The sequence below is a fragment of the Phaenicophaeus curvirostris genome, chromosome 6 (assembly GCF_032191515.1).
Source record: "Phaenicophaeus curvirostris isolate KB17595 chromosome 6, BPBGC_Pcur_1.0, whole genome shotgun sequence".
NCBI lineage: Eukaryota > Metazoa > Chordata > Aves > Cuculiformes > Cuculidae > Phaenicophaeus > Phaenicophaeus curvirostris.
In genome coordinates this window covers 53,548,707-53,567,960 of record NC_091397.1, presented here as the reverse complement: position 1 = coordinate 53,567,960, position 19,254 = coordinate 53,548,707, and the positions used below count along the sequence as shown (strand labels likewise).

Below are 19,254 nucleotides of genomic sequence, written 5' to 3'. Positions count from 1 at the left end.
TCTGGTTCAATGACATCTATTTTGCTGCAAATGCCCAATTTGCTATGCAGTACATGTGTTTTACAGAGAGACTAGTAAACTAAAACCACGTGTTAAGCAGAAATCCTTTCATCTGAAAGCACAGACAACCCATATTTGCCTTTCAGCCTTCACTAGGTTAGACATTCAGTGACAACCAGCAATAATATTTTTAGCTGCTGGCATTCTCCTCCTTAGCTGCAGGCTAACTTGATCAAGAGATGCACTTGACACCATATGCAGTACATTTTGTGTTAAGAAAAAAGAAAATGGATAAAAGAGAGCCTGCGTTGGAACTAGTTGCTCATGAAAAATTGCTGTTGCTGCTCTTTGTGTTATATTTAGAGAGGGAAGGGGTTATATGTGTGGTCCAGCTCATCTCAGTTTTACAGCACCATTTTAGACACCAAACCTGGTAGGACTCCGTATGATTAAGCTTCTTAAGAGGATACACTCACTGTCAGCCTTCTGTACACATCCTGTGTTTGCAATGCATCCCGTTAAACAAGTATCTAAACAGGGCCCAAGCAAGGCAGAAAAAGCAACCCAGGGGATAAATAAGATTTCATATACAATAAACAGTAAATACTGATCTGCCTTAGTCATATGAACTGGTTTGGCTGAGCTGTCCTCCTCCAAGTCTATTAAGTTTAATGCTTCTGTGCAAACACTCAGAGTTTCCATTAAATATAGTACTCTATGTCTGGTCCCAGGATGACACTCTGATATTCCAAAAATAGCTTATTAAACTGAAATTCCAAGATGTGTCATTGTAAGCCTTTAGCTTGAATATCAAGTATGCCATGTTATGTAAAAAATATTGGTTATATAATGGGATTTTTATCAGCCTAGTGACATAAATACAAATATTAGAGCATTATTAGGAAACTGCCCTCTCTCTGACTTTGGATCTGTTATGCTGGAAGTCAGAGAGAAAGAAGCTTAGGTATATACGGGAATTTAGATGCTGTAGCTTCAGAGGTGTCTAACAACTCAGAGCTAGTTTGGGGGTTTTGTTCTAAATAAATGTTAAATGCATGTTAAATGATACTGAGGAAAGAAACTGGAATGTGATTAGAACTTTACGCTGCTTCTAAGTTTCCTTCCTGGTGGCCCAAACTGAAGCCATTGCCACTGATGGGGTCAGAGATGTCCCTAAAACCAGTGCTCCTCATCTCTTGAAATACATTGAGAGAGACCTGGGGAGGTATAGTCTGTCTTTATCTGTTGGAAAGCAGATAAAAGTCCTGTGCTGGCAGAAATTGGGACTTACTAGCAGGAGGACATATGGAAGAGCAGCAGGGATTTCCTCAAGGCAGAGCAATGTTAATACATACTTCACAGCCAATTGTCACTGGTGGTCAAATGATAGTGTTGAGCTCTAGGGAAAGGCTGGGCAAGCAGGAACAGCTCAGGGAGCAATGAGGTTGTGTGGAAATCCTCCTTGCTGAGGAGCAGAAGCTTTGGAGTATGGGAGCTTGTAGAAAGAGGTGCTTTAGCCTTGAAAAGAGGAGGCTGAGGGGAGACCTTATTGCTGTCTACAGCTACCTGAAAGGAGGTTGTAGAGAGGAGGGTGCTGGCCTCTTCTCCCAAGTGAAAGGGGACAGGACTAGAGGGAATGGCCTCAAGCTCCACCAGGGGAGGTTCAGGCTGGACTTCAGAAAAAAATTTTTCACGGAAAGGGTCATTGGGCACTGGAACAGGCTCCCCAGGGAGGTGGTTGATTCACCATCCCTGGAGGTGTTTAAGGAATGGGTGGGTGAGGTACTGAGGGGCATGGTTTAGTGTTTGATAGGAATGGTTGGACTCAGTGATCCTGGAGGTCTTTTCCAACCTAGTGATTCTGTGATTCTGTATGCTATACGTAAAAATAGGTGCATTGTTCTATAACTGAGAAGCTGATTTTGCAGGTTGCACAACTTCTTGGAACCCCTAAGTAGGGCACTATCAGAAATTACATGGCCTGATGTTGCTGACGACTGACCATCTGTCCCCACAGGCTTTCAAATCAGGAGAGCATTGCTTTTAGCAAAAGCAGGCAATCTATATGGTGGAGGTTTTAGTAAGTGAATTAGACTGACTTTTCGGCCTGAGGTAAAAGCAGACTAAAAAAAAAGAAAGAGGCAAGTTAGCTTCACAAGTTAACGTGAGTGAATTACATCAATTTCACATGTTTTCTTGGTAAGTTGAAGTGGGGCAGGCTGTAAAGGTCTGATATGGTCTTTACTGTCTCTAGTTCAATGAGGATGTTTTCCCAGTAGCACTGGTAACTCTCCGGCTTTCTCTGTCACAGCATCTTGAGTATTAGACACACCTCAGAGAATTAAATCTTACAGTGCTCTGCTGAGGATTAACTCCTGTCCTCCTCTTATGGGGGGAGCATGGGCATAGTCACTAAGGGAGCAGGAGAGGGGAACTGGAGGGAGGGAAGCTGGTGGGGAGGGGGTACTGAATGTGCTTCCCAGGGGATGCCGGTGTCACACGTCTGTCTCCTGTGATGTGGAACTACCTGCCTGTAAAGAAGTGAAACAGGTATCCAAAGTAACACTGCAAGCTGTAGCACAGACTGGTCAGGCTCCAGATCCCTCCTGTCCCTGGGCTTTAACTAGAAATCACTTCACACAAACACACACTCCAGATCTGTAGACACACTTAACCAGATCAAAGGATGGCTGCTCTTGCTACCTTGCAGACCCTGTTCTGCCATCAGGGCTGTGCGCGTTGTCTTCCTACATGCACTCCCCAGCTTTCACTGGAGCACTGCACAGGGTTCAGGGGCTTCCTAACCTGAGTCATCCCAGCTGGACTTTGAACTTCCCCTGACAGTGAGCTAGATCCATGCTACCAAGTGCACATATACAAAATGTTCCGGTTTAAAACATGGCATAGAAGTGCTTTTAATGCTTGGACTGCTGCTGGATTTTTTTTTTCCTTTGTACAGGATATGGAAAAAAAAAAAAAGAGATTTTTAGCCCTGTAAGATTAAACAATCATCATGGTTTTAAGGTCTTAATCTGCTGGCATGCAGACTGCTGGCTGATAAGTCTCCCGAGTCTGAGTGTAATTGGATGCAGCATCGGATTCGGTTGTGTGGGCTTTCCTGGGGGTTTTTGTTTGTTTGTTCATTTTTGACATGCTGTGGAGTTGAAGCGATCTGTCCCTGGAAATGCTTTTGGGCGTGAAGCTGTAACACTCTCCCCTGCCGCCGGTGTTTTGGCAGCCTCTAGCAGGAGAGCATCGCTCAGGGAGGGGTCAGGGGGAAGGTTGCTCAGTGTATGAATTCGGGCTATTGTTTGAGGCACACATCTGCCTTAAGAAATCGCACGCACGCACGGCACAGGCCGTTACTTATTCAGATGCAGAAGCTCCTTCCGTCCCACAAGACGGCCCATTCAAGTCACATGCCAGAGGTCTCAGCAGAATGGGCTGCAGCTGCTTCAAATCTGCTGTCTAACATCAGAAGCAGTTGGACAAACTGTACTGTGCTGACTACAGTCAGGCTCCCAGGCACCGAGGAGGACAGGGAAAAGATTTGGGATCCCAGCGCTATGTTCTCAGAGGATCTGTGGCTGGAAAATGAGAAAAACTGTGCCGTCGTTCACAAGTCAAAGCGAGGAAGGAAGCGCCAAGAGCTCCTGGCCGTGGCCCTGGGGGTGAAGGTGGGAGTCAAGGGGGCACTTTTGTGGCAACCTCTGAAACTCTTTGCCTATTCACAGATCACCTCCTTGGTCAGAAGAGCAGCCTTAACTCAAAATGACAACCACTTCAACTATGAAAAAGCACACAATTTTAAGGTAAGCACAACTTTCTATTACTTTTGGTCAAGAAGTTCTGTTTTGGTGCCTCACGTTTTATTTCCTACTGTGATAGGGTTTTCATGTACCCATCCACACTAGCTTTGAGGGAAGTGTTAAAAAAAATATTTTACTTTCTACTTTAAGGTCCCTTGCCTGCATTCTTAATATACTTTTACACAGGCACTTAATTCAAATAACAGTTTTGCTGCTCACTACAGTACTTGACTGGCATTATAGCTCTTTTTGCCTAGACTCAGTTTTCTTTTTGTCCAGAAAAAAGTACTTCATATTTATTGTCTTTGTCTTAAAATGTATACATTTTTAATTATAAAAAAGGCCCCTTTTCAAAGTCTAGCTATTTTCAGAAGCCACTAGGACTTTACCAGCAATCACTTTGGGTCATTTCTGTTTTCAGAAGGAGTTGAAGGAGCTCGGGTGCTCCCTAACAATAAAGCAGAGTGCAGCATTGGTATTGTCTCCCAGCTTTTGTTCCACCACCATATGCTAAGGAAATGCCCTTGGAGTCCCACTGAGCTATAGGATCTGAGCTTCTGTTTGCGTGTCAGGCTAAACCAAATAGCTGGACAGACACAGGGATGTTTAAATGGATCATCATTTTGCTGTCTTATACATACAAAATCAAATTCTTAGCTTTTTTCCCCCCAAGTGCTGTCTGTCATGCTGCAGCAGGGGAGTGACTCAGCTTTGGAGAACGGACCTTCCAGGCAGCTTGTACTAAAATGTTTTGCCAAAAGAACTGTGCTGGTTTCAGAGTATGCCAGCCACTTACTGTATCTAATGCTGTCAAATTGTGGTTTGATGCTTATCAGAATAGATAGAGAGAGAATAAAAGGGAGTAACAAGGCAAGAAACAAATACATCTCAGCTCTGAAACTTCAGTTTACTGAATGCTCCTTGAGGATGCTGATCTGGGCCACTGTCAAAATAGTTCAGTATCAGAAAGAGACTTTTCTGGCATTCATCTCAGGCCTGTTAAAAAAGGAGAAGCACTGATTAAAATTATTTCACTGATTTCCTGGTTTAGCAAAAAAGCTTCACTTCTTATTTTTCTACATATTCTGCCATGCAGACGTTGCTCTCCTCTGCAGCACTTCTGCTGTGGTTGGTAAATCGATAATTTAATTTTAGTGAGCAAAGCAAATAATAGCATCCCTCTTCTCCTTCCACCTCCTTGGCCCAGTCTACAGAAAAGTCAATATTTATCTCACTGCTCAACACTGAAGGAAATAGGGGTAATAATCTGTGTTTTCATGCTCGATTAAACCAGCCTTCATTCTTCTGAGTTTTGCCTTCATTATCATTTTAATATCAAAACTATTTTCGTTTAACTAGAAAATATTTTCTCATGACTGAGATTTATTTCTACTTTGACCCATGCATTCTTTCCTCTTCAAAATTCCCCTTTTTTTGGCTTTGATTTATAATTGGACATGTGCCCAGCTAACTTTGCATTTGCACAATCCAGTTGTTGTACAGTCTCTGTTTCTTTCTGTTTCGAAAGAGTCACAGTTTTAACTGGAAAATCACATGATTAAAATATATATATATTTAAAAGCTCGACAGCAGAAAATTACTATTTTATCATAGTAAAAGCAATAAAAAGCTTAGGGAAGAAGCAGTAAACAAAATAAATTGTCCAGAAAGGCCAATCAAAAGTGTTACTTATTGAACAAATATGTTCACTATGCTAATACAGTTAGTTTTGCAAAGGACTATATTAAAACATGTCTGGCTGAATAGGAAATGTGGATAGAATGGTTAGAGTAGAATATTTAGGTTTGAAAAATGGCTAAATTAAAGTCTAGTATCTTTGACATATTCCATATTCATTACATAAATGATTAAGTTATTTAAAGGAGAGAATGGCTTTATGGGGCAAATGTTTTGGGGCAAAATTCTTAATGGCTTTTGACAGCTCTTAGGCTATGATGATACAGGATTTATCTGAAGGAGAATGCTATTTTGCAGACATTCAAAGAGTTGTCTTCCTCATTTTTAAGTGAATATTGACGTGTATTGTATCGTTCATCTCAGTTCATAGGGACAAAGGTTACGTGTCCAGTGTCCATCAAAATCCCATCATAGGCAATTCTTCACGAACAAACAAGTAGTCTTTAGCTCTTGTCCTTTAGCCATGAAGAACTGTAAAAATGAAGGGCACATTTTTAGTGAAGTTGATGATATCTTTGTAGATCTTAGACCAAAGATCTTATCTACTAGAAGAGAGAAGGAACAAAAGAAAGAAATAGACTCAAGACACAAATTCATAGCAAGGATGGATCTCCCTCCATCCTTCCTCAGCTAATATAAAAATTAAAAAGAAGCACTGGAGTTTGGAGAGAAAGATTGCTGGGTTATGCCATTCTGAGCGTCCATGCTTTCTCCTTCAGCCTCTCTTTCAAATTTCAAGGCACTCAAGGCAAATGAACAAAAAAAGATTTAGGATCCAGACTGATTTGTTAAGCTGGGTTCGTCCTGAGCACACAACGCAGTCACATGGATTTAGGTCTGGAGCTGGCGTCTGTCTGGCGGGACAACTTTGCATAAGCTAGTGTAGACATACCATAATTCAGGAAGGAGAATAAATCTCTGAAGCCATGTTTAGAAAAACACAGAAGTATTTCTGTAACTATGTGGGCGTCAGCCTAACTGGATCACTAAGTCCTCTTGCATCTCGTTGCATTCAGGATCCAGCAGGCTCTTTGGGATGCGCTTTACCTGCCAACTTCAGTGGGGTCCCAGCTGGTGATGAGGTCAACCTTGGGTCCGACTGCAGCAGTGTGGAGTTTGGAGATGCTCCATGCATTTTGTTCTAGGCTGGGAATTCATGAGAGGGCATCTGTGCTGCTTTAAGTGAGCAAATACAGCTGAATAATGTGCATTTACCACAATGTTGTGCCTGTTTGCCACTGTAGCATGGGTAGATCCCATTTGCAGACAGGCTGCTAGAGTAAAGGCAGGTGATTACTGACAAGTCAGTAGATCTGCTGGGATAAAGGAGGCTCTGGGATAAATTTCCCCTTGTCTTAATCATTGCAGGAAAACCCTGTTTCTGGGAGACAAAGGGTTTGGGGGAGGCATTTTCTACAGACATCATGAACATTATGTGTATGTGTTTAAAGAAAATAACAGCAGAGTCAGCTTTTCTTCCCTGCAAATAGCTCAGGTTCAGCAGGAGTCCACAGGAGAGTACAAATGCATGTGTATTCAGGCGAATGTCTGAAAAACCTCTTATTTTCTTTAGAGGCAAATAGTAAAGTATTCAAACCCAGCCAGATAAACAACAAAATTGTCTCAGAAGCAGCACCATATAACGTCAATCAAAAACATGTGCTTCAATTCAAGGCAGTTTTTAGTTTATTTCTACAATGTTGGTTAGAGAGTTTTGGTGTGGTTTTTTGTCACTGCGTTGGCATTCCTTTGGTCTTAGCTTCTTCCTCTGGGAACATGGCTCAGACACAGACTAAAATTAAATGAGATAACATCCATGGTTGGAATTCTGCCTATTGGAAGAAAGGACACCAGAGGGCTGATGGGTGAAGGTGAGAACACTGGAAGTCAATAAGAAGCGACATGCAGTATAGTACCGGGTGTGATAGTCCAGCAGAGAAGATAGGTTGAATGTAAGGAATCAACTTCTCATTGAAAGACTTGAAGCTGGAAAGGAGGCAGGGTGAAGAAGTTGAGTTAGATTCTTTGAAAAGGAGATGAAAGACTGAACGAGAAAAGTGCTATATATAGCCTGAAATATCATGGTTTTGGCTTATATGAAGAAATACTTCCCTGTAAATTCTTAAAAGTTGGTATTATGTGTCAACTGTAGCCCAAGCTTTATGGTGTGTGTACACAGACAGATCTCCTGAGACTGCAGGATAGGATAAGGACCAATAATAAATACATCTTGATCATGTTTCCCAAAATCTAAGCCCAGTCTGTTTGTAACAATGTGGTTACGAAGGATGAGGCAGAACCTAAAAACCCATCTCAAAAACCCAAGACCTGCTATTACCTCTTCTTGTTTAAAATGGAGATGAGTTTTGCAGGCACAATTCCCGTTTACCATTGAAAAGTAAGCTTTGGGCTGTGTTCCAGTGTTGTATTCATAAGAATAGACTTCCATCATTATTTTTTTTAAATTAATGGCAAGCCATAAGAGGCTCAGAACAAAACTGCATCTTAAGACACTTTTTCACTTTCATCTAGAAACTTCATAAGGTCTCCCTTTTGCAGTTAGAGATAGCGAATGCTTCTGTGTTTCAGCTTGACCAGAAACCATCAAGACTCGATGTTCTCAGGGCAATCCAGCTGGGAACTTGCCATTTTTTGAGCTAAAATGCAGATCCATGAAAAATTGAAGTGAACAAATAGAGGGCTAAAGCTTTGGGGGCCACCAAGCTGAAGGGATCAAGGGAAGGGTGCGCAGCCAGCACTTCTCAGATGGCGCCCTTCGTCAGCATTGATGACTTGCCCGTTAATGACAGGAAAGATCAAGGAATAATCAGCTACTATTTTCTAAATATGCCACAATGAGGTCAGCTGAAACAAGCTTTATGTAAAGCGAGCAAGTAGGCCCTGAATATCCTAGCAACTGTGATGGACTTAAAATGTGAAATGGTGCAGTTTTAAAAATCCTGAATGAGCTTTTACAGCCACTTCTAACGAGGTTAGCTTTTGTAAATCACTGCAAAGCAGAAGATATAGTTAGCTGTCTTCCCACAGCCAATGACTTGCACCCCCAATTAAATGCAGGTGCAGAACTACTAATTATGTGGTTATCAATCTAAAAATGGTAAATATGCAAGCATAATTAGTTGTATCTGTAGTTTTGTATGTACTGAAGGTCACAGAGAGCATTATGTCTGAAACCTGGGTCATCAGCTGATGTTGTGTATAGCCATTTTCCCCCACTAAAGAACTTGTCTGGAATTTATGATAGCCACCCTACAAAAAAAAAAAGTTATGAAATGAACAAGATGTGTGTATATGTATCTATTTATCTCAAACTTTATTGCAAAGTGTTGTTTCCCAGAGGTAAATTATAGACATTTTTCTGAGAAGTAAAATACCATTTCAAAAAAGAATACAACCCATCAGACATTCCAGTTTAGATTTTTTACTGTGAAAAGGGAGGAAGAATTTCTATTGCTTTAAGCTTATTCATGCAGCTATTGGCTGTGAGTAGTTGGTCAGGACTCGTTTGTGGTCAGGCTCATGTTTTTATCACTAAATCGGACAGAAGACCCTGTATTAAAATCAGGATACTTTATCTTCCTAGGGAGTGGACTTCAGAGTACAGACTTGTTTAGGTGTGATCCCACAGATGAATGGGGCAAAAACATTAGCAAGCCCAAAGCTTGGCTTAAAACTTCCCGAAGTTTAACTGAAAAGGGCAATGACCGATTTTTTACTCCATGAAAAGTAAAGAGCAGCTTTCTCCATCCCAGGAGGTGAAAGTGGTCTTTCAGCCATCCACCAGACAGGTAAACAAGAGCAGAGAGCAGGAAAAGGAAGCATTAGCAGCTGGAACGTGCCTGATTTATGTTTTGTTGAGCTCAATTAAGTCTCTGGCCAGAACTAACTCATACCATGTCCATTCACACAGGTGTAGATCTCACTATTTACCCATATTTTCAATGAAAATGAAATGCTTACTTTACTAGAGTATACATCTTAAATAAAAAGGTTTTCCGCTGTAGCCTTTGGGAAAGCAGTGGAGGAAGCAACAGTGCTGTGCAAAACCTGGCTGGGAAGACATGGACTCTGTCAGCACGGACGTCATTTTATTCCTCCTTATTTACTCATGTGTGGGCTGTAGTGAAAGGAAGTTTGCTCTTCTGAAAAAGAGCCTACTGACATCTTTTCTGTATGTGAGTTCAGTTTGCTTACTACGGTGGGGAAGGGTTTTTTTTGCTTTTGTCACTAAAGGATTGTGGTGTGCAAAATCAGATCATTACCCAACCACTGTCTGGAGTAGCTGCGCAAAGGATTCATTATCATCTCTGATATAAATTCACAGCAATAGCCTTGAGTTTTGTTCAGTGTTGAAGGGCATATGAACACACATGTTACACTATAGTCATTGCATGAACCTGCCTGTTGCTCTTGTAACATGGACCTTGCACCACATCTGTGGTCACACGTGTTTATGGGGAACCAAAACATGTTCCATTTAAAGGGACTTTCTGTCACTGCATTTCCTCTACTTTCAAGTGATCTGTTGAAGAGTGTTTGAATAACTCCTGTTTTGTTTGAACTACTCAGATAGAAGTACTTACTACAATTCCTGGATTATTAGCTTTACTTTTTTCTCCTTTGAATAGTGAACCTACTTTCGTCCCCTCCGCTATAGCTAAAATGTCAGCTCGCAAAAGTGATTTATTTTCAGTGCCGTAGACAGCTCAGTTCTCTGTTATGTTAAGCCTATTGAAAGATAAACTTCAAGATCAAAGCAAATTTTTGTTCCCATGGTTTATTTCATCTAGACTTTGGAAAGATGTGGGCACTGTGTGCTAAAGATTTACTCCTACTGAGTCTTCTGTTGTTTATCCATTTCTGTTGTTCCATCTGTCAGACCATCTGCCTCGCAATGACTCCATTTCTCCCCCCCAATTTGTATTACAGGTCCATACGTTTCGAGGTCCGCACTGGTGTGAATACTGCGCCAACTTCATGTGGGGTCTCATCGCTCAGGGAGTGAGGTGTTCAGGTAGCCCTTCAACATTTTCTGTCTTTCTCTCTAAACGCGCAGGCATCCCTCCCACCCCCAGCCTGCACGCTCTGCGGGAGGTGAGGTAGGGATTACTTTACAGAACAAGGCAAGAAATCCTCCTGCTTAAGTTAGAGCGCTGTCATTTTCCCCAGTAGCTCGCTTAGAAATGAAGCCACCAGCCCTTTGTTGCTGAGGGTGACATCCTTTCAGTAGTACCTTGGTCATGCATGTGCCTTGGTATATATATTAAGAATTCTTCTTTATGGTGTCATTAAGTTATCCCTGAATGTTTTTATGTCTTAAAAAACCAAACTTTTTAAATGGCAGAGCCAGCCAGCAGCTAGGCTTCATAGCTCATCTTTTTGTCACCAATGGCTGAGAAGTGCCCTTGTCTACGAAAAGATTGTCACCTGTTTCCTATAAAAATACCATGCATGCAAGCCTTAAGTATCCTACCGTGAGGGAAGGCAAAAAATACAACCTTCTTTTTCCCCAGAAGGATCAGTTTTCTGCTGTCTCTGTAGGTGTATCAGCATTTTAATAGAATTTTAATTACTATAAATTTCATGGTTTTTTCTGAAAAATAATCCATCTTGCAAAAAAGCAATAATCATCACATCATAAGCTTTTGGATTCAGCAAGTGAACTGGTATTTGGTGCATTGCAAGTGGGGTTTCATAACTTCTTTCCATGGGCCTTCAATCCCTTGCATGTCTTAGCTGAATATGCTTCTATCTTACCTCTCCCTGCCCTGATCTTCAGGCATTTGTAGTCTCAGACTGACACCAAACACATCTGTGCCAACTTCTGCTTTACATGGACAGAGGAGGTGGTTGTTACCTAAAATTTAGACAGCAGTTTGAAGGGATGAAATACCTTTCACAAATGCAAAGTTTTAACAAGTGCAGTCTCAGTTACTGCTACTTCTTGTCTGCCTTCAGATGAATAATGATAACACAAAGAATATGAGGACATTTAATAAGAGGAAGATTAATAGCAGTTTGCTTTTCAAACTAGTTGATCTTAAACCCAAGTGTGCAAAAGCTGACCTTGCTAATGCATAGAGCTATATTTTTTCACATACATAAAATATTAAACTTGCAAAAAGGCTTATTTATTTAGTATGAAACATAATACTCTCCCTTATTAAATTACCAATGTTTAACTCTAATTACACAGACGCATTTGAATTTAACTTCACATGCTTGGAGAACAGCACTGAAAACAATATAAGGAGGAGCCTAACAGCAGCTGCTCACATTTGTTTAGATTTTGCAGAACAATAATTATGCAGTAATAACTATGGAGTAACACACAAAACCCACCAATTCCATTAAATGTGTTTGTAGTGATATGTGATTTTGCCTGATTAATATTTTATAGAAAATAATATGGAAATAAACTTCCAGTAATAAAAACAAATTTTCATTTTTAATAGCTTGGGCAGGAAATCAACATGAAAAATCAGTAAGTAACTTATTAAGGATGACGCTAGACATGTTAAGTTAGCCCAAAAAATACTGTCAGTGATGGGCATGACTGGGAGGGCATTAAAACAGAATAAGAGTTAAATAAGATAGTGTAACTCACAAGAGTAGTGTTTGCTTTACTGAGGCTTATAAATTCGTTTTGCTGAATATTTTATTCTATTAGAAAAAAATTCATTTGTGGAGATCAAGCAGTGATGTTTAACTTAATAGAAACCCACCCATGCAACCAAAAGCAGGATTTGACTCTGAAGTAAGACACCAAGAACCATTTGTAAAATTAAACACTTTTTGCATCATGCTCTTCACAGCATTTTGTGTGCCTAAACTGACCTACAGACTAAACATAGGGGACACTTTAGTCACCAGGGAAGTGCAGAGATGACGAGGCTGCTGATGTGGCAAAGTGAGCCAAAATGTGACACTGCAGGAACGTGGAATGGGAAGGGAGGCAAAGTAGCCTAGAGCACTGTCCCAGTTTGAATGCTCAGGTGAAACTTAGGTCCTTTGCCCATTAGCAGTGCTAAGCCACGAGCTGGACAGCAGAAGACAGTCATTACTGTGCTAATTTTATAAAAGGCTAAACTAAAATACTTAGAAGTTAAGTCCCACGTCCTTACAAACGCAACACCTAGAGCTACGTATCTGGCAGTGAACTGAACCAGATGCCTCCAGTGATCACCTCCGACTCAAAGGTCTGTGAAGGACATTCAGAGCTTATACAGACTTTATAACAACTATGCTGGAGTTCACTTTGCCCATCATAAGCTCTTTACAGGAGATTTCAATGTTCATCTTTCTCATCTCCATCTTATTTATTCCAGCTTTGCTGACTCATAGGGAAGTTATGCTCCTTGCTTGCTGTGGCCCAAGGAAATAAATTGTTAGACACGAACTATCAGCATTAATATTAATTAATTAACCTGGCTAACTTTATTTACAGACTGTGGGTTGAACGTACATAAGCAGTGTTCCAAATATGTGCCCAACGACTGCCAACCAGACCTAAAGAGGATAAAGCGAGTCTACTGCTGTGATCTCACCACGCTAGTGAAAGCCCATAATACCCAGAGGCCTATGGTTGTGGATTCATGCATTCGAGAGATCGAAGCAAGAGGTTTGTATGCTTCAGAAAGCAACAGACACAGTTAAATGAAGATGACTTGAATTATGTGCCAAGCTAGGACAGGGTTATATGCTCATGCACGCTGAAGACGGGATGAGAGAAGGGTTTCTTTAGTTTAGGTGATACATTCCTAGCATCAGCTAGGAAAATTAAATCATGACATTTTGTAATGCAATTTCCTGAAATGCTTTCTGAAAACATGTCAAAACATGTATTATGTTACATTCTGGAAGGGGTGAACTTTAAAGTGAACTTTAAGTTCATGTTTATATGTCTTTTTTCATTATTTTTTTTTACCATACCCAGGGATGCTTCCAATTTCAGGGTAATCAGTTGAAAACCCGTTATTAATAACCTTTCTGGACACTATGGACAAAAGAACACATGTGACTCAGACAAGTGAGATCACACACTGTGGCATTTTGCGGTATGCCACGAATTGCACAAGGTTTTGCCTAATGCTGAGCTACTGGCTGAAGGATGCTGGAGCTTAGGCGACATGCTACAGCCAAACCTCCAGCTTGTGACAGATTTTAGCTACGCAGAAGCGTGCCAGATTGAAGAAATACCATATCCCCTCCAACAGTAACGATCATGTGGTTTTGCTTTGGATAGCAATGTGTATGTTGTACTGCCCGATAAGCCAGACTTCCCTGTTAGTCATGGTTTCAGCATAGGAATCTCATAATGCTGGATTCACGGCATCGCAGTAATCTGCATGGCAACACACTGATACTAGCCATAGGGATTTCAAAGCCATGCATCATCTACTGAAATGAATCGAAGATTTACAAGTAAATCCCCTGCACTGCTCTGTAAAGCTCTACCAGGATTATATCATCATTGCAGGGACAAACAGAAAGAATAGTTTGGACTAAGACAGAAGAGCTTTACTGTGATGATACAGCGGGAAGCTACATTGCATTAGTCATCTAATCACTTACTTGTACATTTATTGATTACGATAAACTCTGCTGCCGGCTCTGTTTTTTTAAACATCTTTACATTTCTTTCTTTAATTGCTGTAGAAGTATGTAAGAAACTGATTTCATTCTTAAGAAAACAAAGTATATTGGATCTTATAAGTAGGTTAGCAGTGTGCATAATCACAATAAGGAGCTCTGGGATAAAAATAAATAATGTGTGTGTATCTCTGCTTGGCTAGCTGTGCCTGCTCTGCTGGCCCACCCAGCATTTCATATTGGTGTGGAGCAGTTGGAGGGGAGAGTTGGCAAGTGAGTAGTTCTTTTGTGGTGAAAGAGCTGTAGAATGGAGGTATCGATATGAAGAACAGTATCCATCACATCTAACAGCTGCATATAAGTAAAAGCTGAGAGCAAAACTGGGAACAAATGTGCTCATAGGGAAAGGCAATCTCTTACTTGCATTGCTATTTATCATTAAGCAACTGGTAAAAGGAAAGGAGGCCTCCAAAGCTTTATTAATTATAGCCAAATCCAGGAAAATCTCCTACATAAAATGAATAAATCACAATAATGTCAAATGCCTCGCCATTAGCAAATTGCAGTATTTTGCTCTGGCATAATCAGCCATGTACCTAACAAAATCAGAAATTCTAAAATTCTTTAATCCTTTAAAATACAACTTAAAATTACCTTCAGCCTTCCTTAAATGCTCTAGAGTTTCTCATTGCAATCAATATTTTACTATTTACTAAACCTATTATTGTGCTTTATTCTTTTTAAGCTTGAATATTTGTTGGTTACTGAAGCAAAGTTAACCAAGAACTTTTTGTTTCAGGTTTAAAGTCCGAGGGCCTCTATAGAGTCTCAGGCTTCACTGAACACATTGAAGATGTGAAAATGGCCTTTGATCGAGGTATATGATTTTTTAATCCTGTATAATTTTAATCTAAGTTTTAGTTCTAGGGCTTCTTAATTCTTCTTGTGTTTATATAGCACTGTGGTAGCGACACTGGTGTATATGCAGAAGTACAGAAAGCAACCTGTCCTTAAATTAAACTGTATTGCTTTTCATAAGAAGAAATCATATTTCATAGTTGGAAGAAATAGTTAAACAGTAAGTAATAGCAGGCAGAAGGCTATGTGCTCAGGGGACTGGATGATTGCTTAACCTAGCAGCACAGCCTAGGCTCCTAGTTAAGCATGAGCCTAGATCATACTAAGGAAAAGGTCTTAGTCCTATCTTTAGTACACTCAGTGCTTTACAATATGATAATCTGTTATGAATCTAAAACCAGTAACTCCAACTGGAAAGTCATTCTGTACGTAGCTTTGTAGAAAGCACCACACTACTGTGCGCATTATTGCATCTACACAGCAAATGAAAGGAGCATTGGGGGACATTGGTTGTACAGTATATTGAAAAACTAATAATTAAAACACTGCCTGTTAATCATGATTTCCATCCTAATAGCCCTTCTGAATTGATTTAGCTGATTACCTTGGTTCTGGTTGTGCACACAGAAGTAATATATACGTTAGTATATATGTTAATGGGTGCAGAGTAGGGCCTTCATCAACAGAAAACATTTTCAAGTACATTTAAGAAGTTGCATAAATATTCTTCTCCTTTTCTATAAATAGTATTTTGCTTCCTATTTATTTCTTCATGTAGTAGCTCTGCTGTGTTAGGGAATGGGGTCAGACAGTCCAGTGATTGCAAGCCCCTGGGGATGAGGCAGGTCCAGAGCAAGCCAGGAGGTCAGGCTGTGGGTCAGAGCACCATCCAGAAGGGTGCATGGCCAAGCACAGCCATTGCCATGACCCAGCTGGACACTGCAATGATGTTGGTCTGGCAGGGACTGGAGGCCCTGGGGGCCAATGGGCCGGAGGTTCTGGGGGCTCTAGGGGAGGCTGGGGCAGGCCAGCAAGGTCCTATGAATGGCACATCTTACACTTACTGTGCCTGAATACATTTTTGTTTGGAGGCAGTTTGTCACACAGACATCACTGGCAAAGGACGTCCAACTAGGAATTTCCAAAGGGATTCTCTTCTTGCTATATAAAAATATCCTTTCATAAATAATATATCTTTTAAAATGTGTTGGCTGCAGTTAACATAGGCATATTCACACATAGGTCAGCTGTGATTTGGGTGAGAGATCCACAGTGACATGACTGCTATCACAGAAAGATAACATGTTGCAGGTGTGCCATATGAAGCAGTGCTGTTAAGAGAGTTACAGTCCCTGTAGGTCCCACTCTGCTCCCTGCAGGTAGATATGGCCTGGCAAACCCTTTTGTTCTGTGTGTGGATTCTCCTCTAAGTGTATGAACCTGACCAAAAACCAGAAGGAGGTGGCCAAGAAGGCCAATGGCATCTTGGCTTGGATCAGAAACGGCGTGACCAGCAGGTCCAGGGAGGTTATTCTCCCTCTGTACTTGGCACTGGTGAGACCGCTCCTCGAATCCTGTGTTCAGTTCTGGGCCCCTCACCACAAGAAGGATGTTGAGGCTCTGGAACGAGTCCAGAGAAGAGCAACAAAGCTGGTGAAGGGACTGGAGAACAAGTCTTACAAGGAGCAGCTGAGAGAGCTGGGGTTGTTTAGCCTTGAGAAGAGGAGGCTGAGGGGAGACCTCATTGCTCTCTACAACTACCTGAAAGGAGGTTGTGGAGAGGAGGGTGCTGGCCTCTTCTCCCAAGTGACAGGGGACAGGACAAGAGGGAATGGCCTCAAGCTCCACCAGGGGAGATTTAGGCTGGACATTAGGAAAAAATTTTTCACAGAAAGGGTCATTGGACACTGGAACAGGCTGCCCAGGGAGGTGTTGATTCACCTTCCCTGGAGGTGTTTAAGGCACGGGTGGACGAGGTGCTGAGGGGCATGGGTTAGTGTTTGATAGGAATGGTTGGACTCAATGATCCGGTGGGTCTCTTCCAACCTGGTTATTCTGTGTGTGTGAATCTGTGTGTGAAGATGGAAGAGTTTGAAGAAAGCAGATGGAAATTTATACCTGAGCATGAGTTGAATGGTTGGACTAGATGATCCAGTGGGTCTCTTCCAACCTGGTGATTCTATGATTCTATGAATCATGCTGCAGCTGTAGTTCCTTTGGAAATGCTTTGAACCATGAGAGCCAGTTCAGTTTTACAGACAGTTTTATCTTTTATTATTGCCTCTACTCCTGGCATAATCTGGTGGCAGTATGCACTCTGGCAGTACAGATGTCCCACCCTGCTGGTCGGTTCCTAGACAGTTCCCAGACACCTGGCTGGAATGCTAGTATGCTTTTGCATCTCTGGAAATGCAGCTTTTAATAAATGGGTTTGAAAAGAAACAAGCAAGGAGTCCTCCCATTTTAATGTGCAGGACACATCCTTTTAAATAATGCCACTGAGCGTTCCGGTTTTCTAAGCTCTTTGTCAGGAGCCAGAAGAGAGGGAGGAGACACAGGTGCTGACTTGGCCATAGGGTACCTGTCCTGCTGATTTCATGCACGGCTGAAGGGGTGCAATGAAGAGACGCCAGCCCTCCCCCTGAGCAGCTCTGCCTTGCCAAAGGGACACTTGCATGTTGTTTCCAAAAAATTATAGTGAGAACAGAAAAGCAAAGGCAGATTTGAAAGTCAACATCTTTGAACAGAATGACATCCCGCATAATGTTATTTAGGCCCAATGAAGCTGTGATGGTTTTAAAATAGGGAGAAGTTGGTCCTCATCTGACTTAAACTAAGACTCCCTTCCAAAGCCAAAGCAATGTAAATACCCCTACTGTAAATTAGCATTAGATTCTCTGAGGCGCTGACAATGTTCCATTTCAGTGATTTTTTGTAATGAGGAGGGGAATAATGTGGATTTATTTAATCTGGTGAATGTTGGTGCTGTAGGATAACAGTTGCTCTCTGTCAGCATTGTTGAGCTGTGGCGTTGTGGCATCCAGAAAACCCTCATTGTACACTTCATCCACAGAGCTGCCATTGTCACCAATGCATTCTGCCCCCCGACTTGTTTGTGTGACTTGCTGGTACAATACACTTGCTAAAAATATTATGCTATTAAATATTACATGAGTACTTAGAGGCATCCTAAGTCATACTCGCTGTTCTGCCAGCGTAGCTAAAAACCTGTCAAATGCCAAATCCAAGAAAATCCACCAAGAATCACATTAGCTTGGCAAAGGTTGTGCAATAAAAACAAAGCATTAAGGAAACAGGAACTTAAGTAAAAATGTAATTCAGTATTCAGAGGCCATAGCTGAGGCTTTAAGAATTTAATACTTACTTCATTTCATTCTCTCATAAACTATTGATATATTTCTGTGGCATCCAAAGTCAGCTGAAACCTTTAAGGAACAGAACAAAGAGTTTCTTTGTCTTGCGATACTCAAATATAATGCAACAAAATATGTTGAGAATGAAAATAAAAAGGAAAGAGAAACGGTGGGGGTTGGGTAGGACTAGCTTTGTAAAGCTGAGATGAACTATATGTTTGTAGTCCAAAATTTTAAAAAAATATTGTATTAACACATGGGCACTGCAATGGTAATGGAAATACTAGTTACAATCTGAGGAAAGTTGTTGTACTGAAGAGTGAAAAAAACAATCGTGGTAATGCAGAAGGTGCCATATAATATAGATGTAGTTTATACAGTATGGTAGTGCAGAGGATCCTCTGTGAAATATGTATCATGATGTATCATGAATTTACCAGCAATTAATTAATTTTTCTTTCCTAGTGCTTTGAATCTTAAGTGTGTTTAAATAAAAGTACAAATCCAGGAGTTTGGTGAGGATAAGAAATAAATGCAAACTGCCAAGGCCCTCCAATTCCTGAAACTGAAAGGAGGTGGGGGGGAGGAGGGAAGACAATCCAAAACCTACCAAAGAAAAAAATAAAAATCCACCTTCCCCTACATATCCACTGCGGAAATGTGTAGGTATAGTAACAGTCATATTGTTATGGTCACTTTAAAATAATCTTCAGTGCTTTTCCAGTGGATCTACATCTGTCTCTGAAGTGAAAAATTTTTGACTCAGGAATTAATGCATTTTTCCTACAGTAAGTGAATATGTAAATAAGAGGTATGTTTGAAGTACCTCGAGTTAATGTGCCCCTTTAAAGAAGCTTGCTGGGCTGCTTTATAAAAGTACAAAATAAATAACACTTCCATTT

General features: G+C 41.0%; 1 protein-coding gene across 1 annotated transcript in view; it reads left to right on the top strand.

Annotated features, from left to right (window-relative positions):
* CHN2 (chimerin 2) overlaps window positions 1–19,254 on the top strand; it is a 167,618-nt gene that overhangs the window by 139,689 nt on the left and 8,675 nt on the right. Inside the window, exons 7-10 of the mRNA XM_069860208.1 lie at window positions 3,735–3,812; window positions 10,458–10,542; window positions 12,976–13,149; window positions 14,920–14,997. Coding sequence (XP_069716309.1) covers window positions 3,735–3,812; window positions 10,458–10,542; window positions 12,976–13,149; window positions 14,920–14,997 — 415 coding nt within the window. The remainder of the gene's footprint in view (window positions 1–3,734; window positions 3,813–10,457; window positions 10,543–12,975; window positions 13,150–14,919; window positions 14,998–19,254) is intronic.